At 33.5% G+C, this 14,992-nt stretch overlaps 1 protein-coding gene across 4 annotated transcripts in view; it reads left to right on the top strand.

Annotated features, from left to right (window-relative positions):
- Nucleotides 1-7,748: 7,748 nt before the first annotated feature.
- Nucleotides 7,749-14,992, top strand: part of LOC148621863 (uncharacterized) — a 33,846-nt gene continuing 26,602 nt past the window's right edge. For all 4 annotated transcript variants that reach the window (XM_088576651.1, XM_088576650.1, XM_088576652.1 and 1 more), the window contains exons 1-4: nucleotides 7,749-7,991; nucleotides 10,272-10,705; nucleotides 10,976-11,071; nucleotides 11,867-11,969. In XM_088576651.1, the coding sequence (XP_088432777.1) occupies nucleotides 7,856-7,991; nucleotides 10,272-10,705; nucleotides 10,976-11,071; nucleotides 11,867-11,969 (769 nt within the window). In that variant the 5' untranslated portion in view covers nucleotides 7,749-7,855. The remainder of the gene's footprint in view (nucleotides 7,992-10,271; nucleotides 10,706-10,975; nucleotides 11,072-11,866; nucleotides 11,970-14,992) is intronic.

Genomic DNA, 14,992 nt, shown 5'->3' with positions numbered 1-14,992 from the left:
AAATCATACATACAAAGTAACGAAAGCAAATGAGCAGCTCGGACTCCACTAAAAACTGAGAGCATGGACCAGATACACCGGTCGATAAGCGTCCTTCAGAGAACTTCAGTTTATAATGTATTAAAATAATTACTATCAGTTTTAAAATAATTTATTGATAACACTTCAGTTATTATACATAATTCCTGCTTAATATTTTAGTAATCATACATGTAAATAATTCCTGAAAATTTCAGTAATTGTATATAATTTCTAAAAATGCTAGTTATTACATCCAAGGTATATAGGCTAGAAACCACTAATTCCACTTCCCATAGGCTTCTATGCTAATTTCACAATATTCAATGGTTTCTCTAGACTTTACATTAACTTTAACATGCAGAGCACTATATATCAGTATGATTCTACATATATCAGCTCACAATCCTCAGAATGGCATGTGGGGTTAGCAGACTTGCAATGCAGTACTGGTCACCGGAAGAGAAGGGTCTATAAATAGCATGGGAAATCCCAATGTTTTCACAAGATAGGGGTATATTTAGAAATCATTATGGAGATTAGGCTTCACATCACAAGAAGCAAAATGTACCTATTAAATGTACAGAAATGTTTTTCCTTTCAGAAACTGTTAAAATTTTTAAAATAAAATGAGAACTTTTTTCACAGCACTATGAGGAACAGGGGTAATTTCTGCGTAGGACTATTTTTCCGTACGTTCCAAATGCTCATTGGTTGAATTGGTGGTCTGTAACCTAAATATAGGGGTCAGAAAAAAATAGTTGATTATATAGGAAATCACTAAGCCATGACAGTGCCGTCAGCCCCCTCTTTTGTAAACCGCTGGATCACTCTCTGATACATATTAACTGAAATTTTCAGTAATTATATAATTCCTTATCATAGATTTTATTATCAATTTAGATCGGAAATCGGAATTGATATATTATGTCGCCAGAGCCTTTAGATTTGTAATGCCCTTTAGCATACTGAAATTATCTTCCACTACCGCAGGAGAATAGTCCCATTGGCATACCCCAATAAGGTTCAAATGCAGAAAGTTAGGTCCACTTAGCAGGTATTTCTAATATGGCATAGTTAATTCTATGCTATTGATGCCAATAAACAAAGCTAATAAACAACTTTTACTGCAAACTAAATATGCTGATTAATTTGGTTCGTATTAATGATCCAATTAAAAAATGGTGAACCTCTAACCTCATCAGTACCTGTTTATTTATATACATTTACCCGAATAAACCAATCGTTCACAATATTATATTCAATATCGTCGATATATTAAAGTTGTCTACAAATGCTTCATTCTTAGAAAATAATAAACCATAAATTTGATATTTAGCTAGAATTGAAAACCCTACGAGATTATAAATAGTCAACGATCATAGAAATGAAAAAGTCTAATGCAGGGCCTGACGAGTCCATATATTTACAAAAGGGCCAGGTGGTTCCGATGAAGAAACTTATATAAAGAAAGAGGTTCCAGACAGGGACTACACTCCCTGTTGCAGGCTATTATTTGCCACTCATTTTTTGTTAATTTTTAACAAAAGGGTAGTATATTCCCCGAAATCATCCTGATATATCACCCACTGTATCGTGTATTTTTATTATGGTTACCGCCTCGTGACAACGGAAGCCTGGAGATGACAAATAAAAATGAAACTTTGCTAATAGGCGATAGTATAGGAATTTTGATAATGCATTTCTTAGGGATGGTGTCAGTCTGTGGTCTGGTGTATTAATATCAGCTTTTTGTTATCATCATTCTATTTGGCTATTTTGGCATGTGCTATAATGATAGAGCTGTAGGTGTTTCTGGGCCTTAGAAGTGCATAACGAGTGTTTCTTGCACCAGACAATTGTAGCAATTTTATTATATGACTGGTGTTTATGTTAATGCACGTGTCTCTGGAACTATGTGCCCGGAAACTAAGCGTTTTTGCATGACACATAGGTGTTTATGCAATAACTTGTAGGACTTAAGCTGTATAACTTATCAACTGAGAGATGTAGCCAGTTCAGAGGGACACGTATCAATAAAGACATGCTTTTTTTTTATCTCCAATGATTGTGGCTTAAGTTTGAAGTTTCGACCTGGAGATCTTTAAATTGAAATGCCGACTTGAAAATTTAGAAACTGTATATGGCCAACTAGTAGTTTGTAGTTCAAATATGCAGTATGTTGGATTTCTTATGTTATTTCATCTAAATGTTCAGTGTAAACCAACAGAGAACTTGGATACTTCCTAAACTGGCGCATTGCCTGCTACGAACTTTGTTGCATGCTCACGAAATGCCCTTCATAATCAGAATGGTGTATTTAAAAAAATAAATCAAAGAGTTCAATATTAAACCTTTACAACCTTAGATACGTTTGAATTCGATTCCCGTACTTTCCTTTTATTTCTGATTTTATCCCATATTTTTGCAATTTAATGGTTAACTTTGGTTTGTATTATTAAAAAAAACCTAAATCAAAGAAAGCTCACATATCAACCATTCAAAAACCTTGCACAAAACATGTGATCGAGCTGCATATTTTGCGATTTCTTTTTGTGAACTGAAGGCGAATGAGCAAAAAGTAACAGCAGTATTCGGATATTATGGTTTTTTTTATTGTTTAGGCGAGTACTCATTTGATTTATAGTAACCTTTATTGAACCGTGGTTTGTAAATACTTTACTGTCATACCCCTAATATTTTGCTCCATGAAGTTTCTTCTCTCACTATTCATATAAATTTTAACTTTCTGGTCAGTTTTTTGAAGTAGCACTCCAGATAAGAATCATGCAAAATGTGATTAACTGTCTTAGGAGATAAAAATTATATAGAATGTACCGTAGAATTCATAATTATGGGAGAAAACTCTGTAAATGACAATAAAACACAATAGAAATTGTTTGATTTTCAATGTGGATAATCTCCTAAGAGCATAAGACGAGAAATTCGGAAAAGAGACAAATTTCGATGAATGGCAATCTATGTGCAGAGAAGGAGGACAATGTAACCATTAAGACAACAGTTCCGTTACTCAATGCCAAAAATGAACAATCAAACATCGTCAGAAAGACGGTAACAATGAGCATGCTGGAAGAAGAGTATCCATCAGAATTGTGGGCAAGAGTTTACACAGACGGTTCAGCCACAAATGCGACAACAAAAGGAGGGGCCGGTATCTACATAGAATACAGAAATGGAGAACAACAGTCAATGGCAATACCAACAGGATTACATTGCTCCAACTACAACGCTGAAGAAGAAGCACTCATCCATGAGGCAAATTACATCAAGGAAAAGCAGAAAATATGCAAGTAGTACTCTTAATAGATGCCCTCTCCGTAATACAAGCACTGACCAAAAACAAACTACCACAACTTGAAAGAGCTATTTACTCCATCAAAAGCCTTTAAACTGCCAAACAGTGGATATCTTCACATTGTGGAAACAACGAAAATGAAAAAAGCAGATAAGCTAGCAAAGGAAGGCGCTCAACAACAGCAAGATGAAAATCCTGTCTTCTACACAGAGATGAAGACCTTCATCAAGTCTCTGCACAATACCCCTCAGAAGCAAGATAGCTACCATCAACTAAAAAGATTTGAGCAAAGCAAAATCTTCAGGCTCAGGACAGGACACGACAGACTCAACCAACATCTGTACATAGTTTTGAAGGTCATACCATCACCTATGTTTCCCTGTGGATAAGCAAAGCAGAATACAGAACTCTTTCTGCAGACGTGCACGTTACAACAGGCACAGAGAGGGAAGATATGGGATAAACCAACCCCTATAACAGAGGAACTGTATGGACCTGTGGAAGACCTACAGAAGACGGCCAGATTTGTTGAGGAGACTGGCATTCAAGTGTATGGCGAACGACAAGAAGAAGACAAATTTCGGAAAAAGTCATCCTCTTGAAATGAACGAATTAAAATATAAACACCATAGAAATAAGGTGAATAACATGATAAAACAAGCCAGAGAACAATTTTATATATATGTTTTCTTAGACAGAGATCCGATTTTAAACCGTACTGGAAATTGCGGGTTAAAGCGCATTTATGCAAACCATCCTGGTCTACCACCATACCTCCATTAAAAGACTTAGTTAATGACATATTGGTATATGATGGAAAGAGGAAAGCACTTGGGAACAGGATTTTTTTATCTAAAAAATACCAATAAATCATTTTGTTTCCATATTTAAGTTATTATACGTCTTCTCATACATGTCCGCTTGATATTTAATGGCGTTTATACTATGCCCAGTTTTTCGTCTATAATGATATTTTTTTTTAGATAAAAAAATTTGGTTCCCAAGTGCCTGTTGGAAAAGCTGATATACTCAATACTTATTTTGTTCAATATCGAATATTAATGATACAAATTTACTTACCCCTGCATTTGAGAAATCACTAGCAAGTAATTATAGACCTATTGCTGTGTAGGTAAGGTATTTGAAAGTGTTGTTTATATATACATGTTTATTTTTTTTACACGAAAGATCTCCTTTATACAGGTATCAAGCTGGTTTTAGACCAGGGCATTCGACTGTACACCAGCTAATAGAAATCATCCATAATGTGTGCCTGGTTAAGAAAAGTTAAGCAGTGTGTTTAGTGATATTTCACGCGCGTTTGGCCGTGTTTGGCACAAAGGGTTAATAATCAAATTGAAAGGATATGGCCTTTCTAGCAACATTTTGAATTGGCTGATAGATTATATTAGCAACCGAAAACAAAAAAGTATTTTTAGAGGCTTATCTTCAGAATCTGATGTTTTGATTGCGGGTGTACCACAGGGTTCGTTTAATAGGAACTTTGATATTTATAATATCATAAATGACATAGCTTATCGCGTCTATTTGCAGACGATACTTCACTTATGTATTATGCAAGCAATTTACCAGACCTAGAACTTAACCTAAATAATGATCTTAACATGAGTGGGGAAAAAATGGTGTGTGACAATTTCCCCTCTTAAAACTGAGTTAATTTCATTTTCAACCATATCAAATATACCAACTCCAAAGCTGGTGTTCGCTAGGGAAGAAGTTGAATCTGTAGACAATCATATATAAACATCTCGGTTTAATTTTTTCATCAACTTGTCGGTGGAATGCTCATATTGACAACATCTTAAAAAGTGCAAACAAAAAAAATAGCAATACTTCGGAAGTTCAAACTTCTTAGTAGAGACAATCTACCAACAATTTACTTCACCTATATTATACCTAGATAAGAATATTAATATGCATGAGAAGTATGAGACGTGTGTAGTCAATTTTATAGTGACAAAATAGAAAAAAATTCAATATGAAGCAGTCAGAATTGTGACCGGACTCACACGATTTGCTAATACCGACTCATTCTATTTTGAAACCGGATGGGAACCTTCTCAATCAGTGAGAAATCGAATAAAATTAAACTTAATGTACAACATCTAACATGAAAATTCTCCCGATTTTCTACAGGACTCTGTAATAAGAAATATGAACGTTAATCGGGTATACAATCTCGGCAATAATGATAAATTGACAGTTCCATTTACAAGATTAGAACTATATTCGAAGTACTAGTATTTTTCCCATCTAAGATACTGTTATGGAACGAGCTTGATATAAACTTGCGCCAGTTGCCAACATTCAATCACTTTTAAAATACCGCTTATTAGAGGGAACGAATTCCCTAAACCGCCGGCATACTTTTCAGTTGGTAATTGAAAGTTTAAACATATTACATACTAGTTTAAATCGCAGATATTAGTAACCTAAACGCGTATCTAATCTGAGTCGATTCTACAAAAGATGCTAGGTGCAGAGGTGGATGGCATTGTGAAGATTCGCTTCACTATTTTACAGGAGGTAAATTATATCAAATTGAAAGGTTCGTTCTATTTGCAAGATTACCTTAAAATTTGCAGATATTCAAACAACACTCTCTGGTAATGATTTATCGTCTGATGAGCATAGTAGTAGATTTTTTCTTGCCGTGCAGAGCTACACCAAGGATACCCAAAGGTTTGGTAAATGATCATATGACAATCCTTTCTCTCTTATTTTTTTCTTTTTTCTTTCTACTTTCACCGCCATTCTCTCCGCTCTATGTCATTTGTTTATTTTTTTGTGAATATACTACTGATTGATGCTAATTATATTTTGTATTATATGGAGAGAACATTGATAAGTTGTCAAGTAAACTTGAGTTCAATCATCTTGTTTTATGGACAATAAAATGTGTTTAATCTAACCAATCCCATTTTTATTTCTGATATTAAGTTGCTTTATAGGTCTATATGGTGAAATTTATATTACAGAATTTGCATGATTCTTACAAAGACTAATATTTAATCATTCACAAGTCTGAGTAAGGATATTTTCAATTTGTTTCAATATTTTCAATAAATTTTCTTTCAATAACATTATTTTCGTAGACTAGTATGATTCGCTTTTCAACTCAAGCAAACGATTAACCGTCCTAAACGTGGTCTCGTGGTACCACGCTCGATCCAAGTGCGGGAGGTCTTGGGGTTTCGATCCCCGACCGAAACATCTCAAATGGCAGTCTCTATTTCTCCTCCAAGCACGCAACATAACGAGGCGACTAGAGTCAAATCTTTAAGTGTCCGAGTGGTGTGGCATATGTCCCTCGGTGAGCTACCAAATTAAAAATCCGACTCAGCGTGTCGGTCAGTCGGACTAAGTTTAAGAAAATATTTTGTTAATTATACATACTATATTGTGTCGTTACTTGAAATGATAGTGACAACTGATTCATCTTCGTTTCACTCATATCTATACCTTAAACTATTCATAGATGACAAAGAATATTTGAAATCAAACGCGATGATTTTTAATTACCAATTGTAAACTTACCATTTCTTAGTGATAATATACCAACATCTCCTGCCCACGGAGTAAACGTTTCACAACTGACCTTTTGATTGACCTTTTACTTCCAAGACAGCCTAGTATATTCAACCGTTGTTCCTAATATTACTTCTGAAGTCACAATTTGATTGACCAATACTAAGTTTCTATCTAACAGACGAGACAAGATATCTTCAAATTTCAGGCCTTACCGGATTGAAAGCCTAACGAACTTGACGCTTTTCGGATTTTACACGCTTGCAAGGTGAACAGTGTCGCTGATGGAGCAGGAATGTGTACCCTTGAAGTGCATCTGATGTCATTCGTGGTTATTTTGTGAGCATTTAAATTGCAAGCGCTTTAGATTTTTGTCTGCTGTCTTCTTGTTCTTACCTTCAGCTGTTTCATTTTATTGCATTTTATTAATCTGCTGTCTATTTTGTGTATTGCGATCGTTTCCTGTTGTCACATTTGACAATCTTTGGATTCCAATGTCTTTGTATTGTCCTTCAGTTGTGATGCGTTGGTACACAGGCACTTTTTTCTATCAAATTAGCCGGTTACTTTCAAATACGAATATATTCATATTTAATAGTAATCCACTAATGTTAAGTGCATGTGCGTCGGTATTTTGTTGCCAATATATATTTTTGAATGTTTGAAAAGGATTAAAGAGTACAGATCTCACAAATCTGACAATTAACTAACTTAACGTTCATTTCATTTTCTTTGTAGAAAGTGAAAATGTTTGCTGTGATAAATTAAATATACTATAAAGTCATACTAACATATGTCAGGTAGTCCCGATCTCACAGTGCATTTATCTGCTAATCGTGTGACGCATTTTAAACTGTTTTGTATATAAACCTTTTAACGACATTCAAAACATGCCACGTGATTGTATATGGATAAACTGGGACACGACGAACACATTTCCTAAATTAATGAATGATTTGATTTACTGAAATCATGAGACGAGTTATTTTTGTTGTTTGTGTTTTTGTTGTCGTTACTTTAGGTAAACATATAGAACAAAAAACAAGAGGGAAAGCTCAATCTGAAGTAAAAGTAGGGAATAATCCAATGACACATTGTGCCGATAAAGGTAAGTGTTTAATATCATCAAATACAAATATTTAAGCAATATACTGATCATATATGTATATAGAATATTTATTTCATCACAAAAAGTTGACATTCACACAACTTGTTTCACTCTATTGTAGTATTGACAAATAATTATAAAGATAGTATTCAGTAGAACTAGAGTTTATAAAAGTTTCTGAAGAAACAATTAGTAATGATGGCCTTCTCAATTCCCGAAAGGTATCAAATGCACATGTAGATACTGGCATGAGATATAAAAATATTAACTGATCATCCTAATCTCCCACAAAGTCGATAGGACATAATTCTTAATCAAATCAATGAAGATTGGTACACTGTTTTGACAAAATATAACATATAAGTAGTATGCTCGGGTAGAAGTAAACGTAGTATGTGCAACTAATACTATCAATGTAGGGTACATTATCTATAACAGTAATATCTGTACCCTGCGATCAGATAACTATTCTGTTTTAGAATATTTGTTCATTGATATCTGTTTCCTGTTGATATAGTCAATTTGGTTTTTCAGAGTTACCCATTTTAATTTTTAACTCTATAAATAATAACCCCAAAACGTGTACGGAAATAATATGAAATAGTAGATAGTCGACTTATTGCGTTTATTAATGAAAATATCGCGGGTCTATCACCTCTGTCTAAAACACTCCAACATTTTAATTTCCTCACGAAAAGATTTTGTTTGCCAATGTCATTCAATGTATCGGACCTTTTATTATTTAAAAATTTGTCTTGTCCATTCCATGGATTCGCAAAATACTGAACCTTTTAATTGGATCAATGACGACATTGTTGCCGGATAGCTTATTAGTTTAAAAATATAATGACCTTTGAGAACTACACAGAAAATGATGTTTGACAAGATAATTGTAAATAACGAGGTTACATAGATATAAAATTGTGATTAAAACGAATAGTACATTGAAACATGTGAACATTTGTCAAAATAAAATAGTTCGTCATTAAGACAAGTTCGAAATGAGTTTACTATTAAGTGCGCTGCGACTATAACACACCAAAGAAAAGATGACTGAAGAATAAGACGGTGATTGTACTAAATTCCATCCTTAATTATGCTTATGTTTTCGAACAACACTGCTTTTGTCAACTTTGATATATGACATATTTCAAAGTGCGTAACATCACATTGATTAGCCACCTAAAACTTATTTCGATTCGGTTTTTACCCATGCAGTTTGGGCAACATTTCTTATCTCTCATTTTTGTCGGCCCTCTCATATTGGTTTCGTTCAGAGTTTGCCGGTCTTGGATTACTTCCAGACCAGAGGACCAACAATTAAAGTATGAGTAACCTAATATCAAACATAACAGGTACTTAGGCTACTTAATCTTCTACGGTATTTTACAAAGTATTTACATAACTTTTACTTTTACAAGTACAAAATTAGCCTTGTTCTCAGGTAAATATATCGCCTGTTTTTGATCAGACCATATCGTACGGTTCATATCCGACAGTCAATGAATATTTTTGTATCTATGAAAAATTAAACAACCTGCCTTGGTAAAATTCAAACAATTTTATGAATGGCATTCCGTCTGCAAAACACATTTACCGTTCTAGATATTTAATTCCAACTCTCTTGTAAACACTGTGGGTTGGTCTGGTTCCTAAGATATATACTGATTTGAAAACTGTCTCGGTATTCGAGCTATTATCAAACAGCTTTTGGCTTTTAAGAAGAGAAATAATTTTATTTCACATCTGCAAAATTTCTCTCAGAGGAGATTTCTTCGGATATGAGTTGTCAAAGAACAAATTTACCTGTTATTACCATAAATTCAGTATGATTGGTTTGACCCTAGGAGTATATTTTAAAAATGTTGATTACAACCTTCAGTAGATTTAACAATTTTGCCGGGCAACCTTCTGATTTTTAATATTCCTTATTTTTGACAAGACTAATTTGCCGTGTGATAATGGTTTTATGCCAAAAATAAAAGTACAAAAGGGCAAACAATATTTTGTCTCAAATTAATCAACCTTTCAAGATCTACCGACTTTGAAAGGGTTTTTATAACGTGTCATTAATTTTACTTGTTTTAAAGAATAAAAACTCGAAATTTGATGAATATTTTTAATACAATTCTAGTTTGTTCCTGAACAAATCCTACCCAATTACCTTAATTACCTTCATATTTCAGTGTATTGCAATATGTATAACGTCAGCTGCATTAACCGTTAACTTTGTAAACATTGTAATTCATTGTAACACCAAAAACGTTGTTTGTATTACAGATTGTAGTAAACAATATATTTTCCATGTTCGTAACACTCACAAACAGCATAACAAGAGAATCAAGAGAAGACGCATTCGTGGCAAGAAAGGTCATAGAAAATCTCGAAAGACAAAGAAATTTCTAGATCACGGTTCTTTGACTACATATGAACACCATTCACCAAATGCAAATATCCATGTATTGCCTAAGTCATTTGCACACAAAACAAAGGCAAAAACAAAGATGCCCATCTCTTCGTCTCAGGAACGACACTTTCCTTTGAATAGAGACCGATTATTGACAGAAACTAGCGGATTACAACTGAATGACAGAAATAATAAAGCATTGCCGAAGTCAAAAAGATATGAACTTCCAGCTGAAGACCCGGACGTTATATACAAGAATTATGGTTGGGATACTAAGGCTAATGTTCCTCGAGGAGTTGCTAGATTGGTAAAATCCAGGTTTTTATAAATTGTCGGGGAAAAAACCCTCAAAATTTTGAAATTTAATCATTAATGACTCAGTTGCATTTTTTTTTTGGTTCAGCTACGGACATGTGTTATATATTTTTTGTTTCCCGAGCTTTACATTGTATCACGGTTTGTTGTATAAAATAAAGTAATGTGAACAAGGCATTTGTAGTGTTACTGTTGATTATTGATATCTGTGTGTTTATCTTATTTGTTGATTTATTTATTAATTTTCGTCAATTATTTTTAGGAGGATAAGATGTACCCAAATATCAGACACGCTGCCAAGAAATTTATGGATAATTTACAGACGATTCTACACAAAATTCAAAGACAAATACGAATGGTGAGAAATTTCATGCCACGGCATAGAAATCCCTATTTCATAGGTGCATGAAAAAAGTCCTTCACTTTGTATCAGGTTCCCGAGGAATTAAATCAAATGACATCGTGTAATGACAGTATCGAGTGTTTATAATGCTTGTTTTAAATTTCTATTCAATGTACACTACAAAGTAATATGTGCACATTTAAATTACCGTGTAGATATACGTCATTGATAATTTTTTAATGGTACTCAGATGTACCGGTATACTGGATTTTAAACGTTATGTAGAAATTTAAATATAGTATTGACAAAACCTTTTTTGTAATATTTATGTGTTATTTTATGCTCTTAAATCAATCTCTGTTGGTTGTCGATTGATTCAGTTATATTTCACTATTCAGCTTTAGTTCGTTTGCCGAAGTCTAATTCCTCCCTTTTCCACAGGCTTTGCGTGCCGTCTCGTTTTGTTTAATTAGATACTTAGCCCGACTGAATTAAAATCTTAGATGCAGTGTGAAAAAAGGACATCGCAGAGACTTAAAAAGTCAAATGATCCTTAAAAGACTAAGTCCTCTTGTTTAAGAATGATTAATACAAATTTAGTGATGGTTCATAGCTCTGAATTCAATTTCATTTAAAGTTCTGAAGTGTTTAGTTCACTGCTACTGCTCTATGGTGTAGCCATTTTAGTACGGTTAAATAACGGCAACCGAAGTTGCCATTAAGAACATAAATTTCGAACTATGCATTACGGATTAAAAAAGTCATTCTTGTATTGAAAACATGTAGATTATTTTTTTCCCTTTCTTACAGGTTGATGACGAGTACATTACTGTTGGAAAAAAATCACGCGATGCCATGAAGGATGTTCGAAGTGAACTCCAACAGATTACTCATGAAAATGATAAAGTTTATGGTATATATTCAACCTCGAACTAAATACAGGATGTTATTATTGACCTTTTTTGGTTTCAAACCCTTTTATAGAACAGAATAAATGACATCACGTCAAGAATTTCACCAAATAATATAACTATCAGACTTCTAAATTTATATACGATAGTACGTGGACTGAGATACCCCCATCCCCACTCATCAACCAAAATATGTTTTTTCAGGTACCCATATCCCTTCCAGTTATGAATCATTTTGTCGCAAAAAAATAAATAAATAAATAAACTGAAGCATTTTCGTATTTTTTGGTCACTTTTTGTACATCTTTGAGGCAAAAACCTGTTTTTTTTTTGTTTTTGTTTTTATTATTATTCTAATTCTTTCTACAAAATGAAGTAAATTGACATAATTAGTTATTATCAGGTAGCTGAGCATCGCAACATTCCAATTGTTCCGTAAAAGTAACACCTAGCGGTTTGGAGTAAAATTTGAGACGTGTTAGATGTGCAATATTTGAACAATCGAATTTATGCGACTTTTTATAAGAAAATCCGAAATCCCATTTATTGCAATTTTTGATAAATTCTGAATATGAAAATCACCACAAGTCATCAAAAGAACTCCAGAAGTGTTAATTGTGAAAATACTACACAGAAAATACCTGAATAAGCCATTTACTTACTGAAGAATAAATACTCTTTGGGTTTGACATTGAAAATATGTCAATTTAAGCGATTTGTCGGTGGGGTAGAGGTACATTTTTTTCATTTTTCTCCAAAATCCTGTGTTACCGTATGTGTTTTGGTAAGATTGGACATTAGGCTACATGAAGACACTAATTCATATTTAGTTTCTTTACACGTGATGCAATCGGAAGAGTTAGACGCTCAAACCATTGAGCTACAAAATCTTGGCTTTTTGTGTAAGTGGAAGTACAAATAAAGGCTTATACTAGAAAAGAATCTGAGAAATTTTTGCCTACATATTTATTTGGTAATAAGAGGTATAAAGGTACATGAACATTCTATTTTGAATCAAAATGATTGATGAGTTGAGGAGGGGGTGCACGTTGGACCATCCCTGTCCATAGACTTTTACTAGCAGTATTTTGAACAAATCACATTTTACTTAATCAAATTAAACGATTTTTACGACCTCTAGAGGTGTTTTAACAAACCGTTTCATTTACTTACCCTTTTTAACGGCTTTCGCTACCAGGGAAAGACCTTATTGTTTTTCTAATGTTTTTTTTTATTCTTCCGTTATTTGCAAAATTTTCTTTGACATGCTCTCCCCTATTCATCTCTCAAGATATCATTACCAAATTTGAACCATCGATAGAGCTCATTAAGGACTTTTACCAGATGACCCTGTGAAGAATTCCATTATCCATTGTAGAAGTTATCTCCCTTTTATTGGCGCTTTTTTCAAAACATGGTCCCCCGAATTCATTTTTCAGGATATCATGACCATATTTGATGAACCTGTAGATGTCATCAGGTTCACTTAGAAAATGACCTCGCTAAGGATTTCATTACCATTTTTAAGAGTTATGTCCGTTTAAAACAGTTTCTTTTGATCGCTCATATCTTAAAAATCATAAGAAACAGAATAATTCTGAAAACAATTTCATGCACATAAGCAGACGGCCTAATTAATAAACATAAATTTGTATTTTGTTATCAAATCATACGGGAGTTATATCCCTTGAAATATCGTACTTAAGTTTTAAAAATTTATATTTCGAGAACCGGAAGTTGTAGAGACGTGGGACCTTCACCAATGATCTTTGGTCCATGTGACCTTTCATTTGCACATAGGTCAAAGATCACAGAGTGCTAGTTTTTTCCCCTTTCAATATTTACTTTGGCACCGCCCTGTTGCGTCATCTTTCAAGATATCATTACAAAATTTGGTTCATCGATAGACCTTTCTTAGGACTTTTTTTCAGGATAATCCCATGAAGAATTCCATTATCCATTGTAGAAGTTATCTCCCGTTTATTAGCGTCTTATCAATATGGTTAATAGGTCCCCCGAACTTATTTATTAGGATATCATTATCATACTTGGTGAACAAGTAAATTTCATCATGTTCTTTAGAAAATTACCCTGCTAAGGATTTCATTATCATCTTTTAGAGTTATGTCCCTTTAAAACAATTTATTTCAATCCCTCATATCATGACAACAATAATAGATAGAATCAATCTAAAAACTGTTTCATGTACACAACATGAATACCTAATGAATAAACATAAACATGTATTTTATTATCAAACCATACAGGAGTTATATCCCTTGAAATATCATACTTAAGTTTTTGAAATTCATATTTCGAGAACCAGAAGTTGTAGAAACATGGGACCTTCATCAATGATCTTTGGTCAATGTGACCTTTCATTTGCATCCAAGGTCAAAGTTCATAGAGTGCTAGAAAGCCTTCTCACTGCAAACTACAGGCCTTTATATTGAGAAAACAATAAGAGATAAGTGCATACATACAGCGTATGAAATGACCCTGAAATGACCCTCTTGATAATCCCTACATTTTGAGACAAAATTTACAACTGTCAGACCGTCTGTTCAAAAGTTATGACAATTTAAATGTTTTGCAGAATCCGGTTTGTGACGTTGACATAAACGTATGACCTTGACCTTGTAAGTTTTTTCAAGGTCAGGTAATCCTAAGATGTATGGTGGTAGTTTCATGTCTCTACGACTTCCGGTTCTGGAATTTGTTATTACATCATATTTTAATAATCATTGGGCTCAAAATGAGCTCCAAAATTGCCCATATTATTTTGTAATTTTGTTGTTTATGTTCTGCAAATTATCATACAGTTTTCAGATTTGACATATCTTGTCTAGTTTTGGATCTATTGAAATTTTAAGTTTTGAGAGCGGGGGTATATATTTTACAACCCACAGCAGACACACGAATGGTCATTCCACAAGTACAACTGTTTCACAAAATACCAAGAACCAATATAAAAAACCAATGATACTACAACTTAAAATTTTCATATTTTCCAATGGTTTGATAT

The sequence above is a fragment of the Perna viridis genome, chromosome 3 (genome assembly GCF_037379345.1).
Source record: "Perna viridis isolate PV_CMFRI_1.1 ecotype Kerala chromosome 3, ASM3737934v1, whole genome shotgun sequence".
Classification (NCBI taxonomy): Eukaryota; Metazoa; Mollusca; class Bivalvia; order Mytilida; family Mytilidae; genus Perna; species Perna viridis.
The sequence above is the reverse complement of the archived record's forward strand: the minus strand, read 5'-3'. Positions and strand labels throughout refer to the sequence as shown.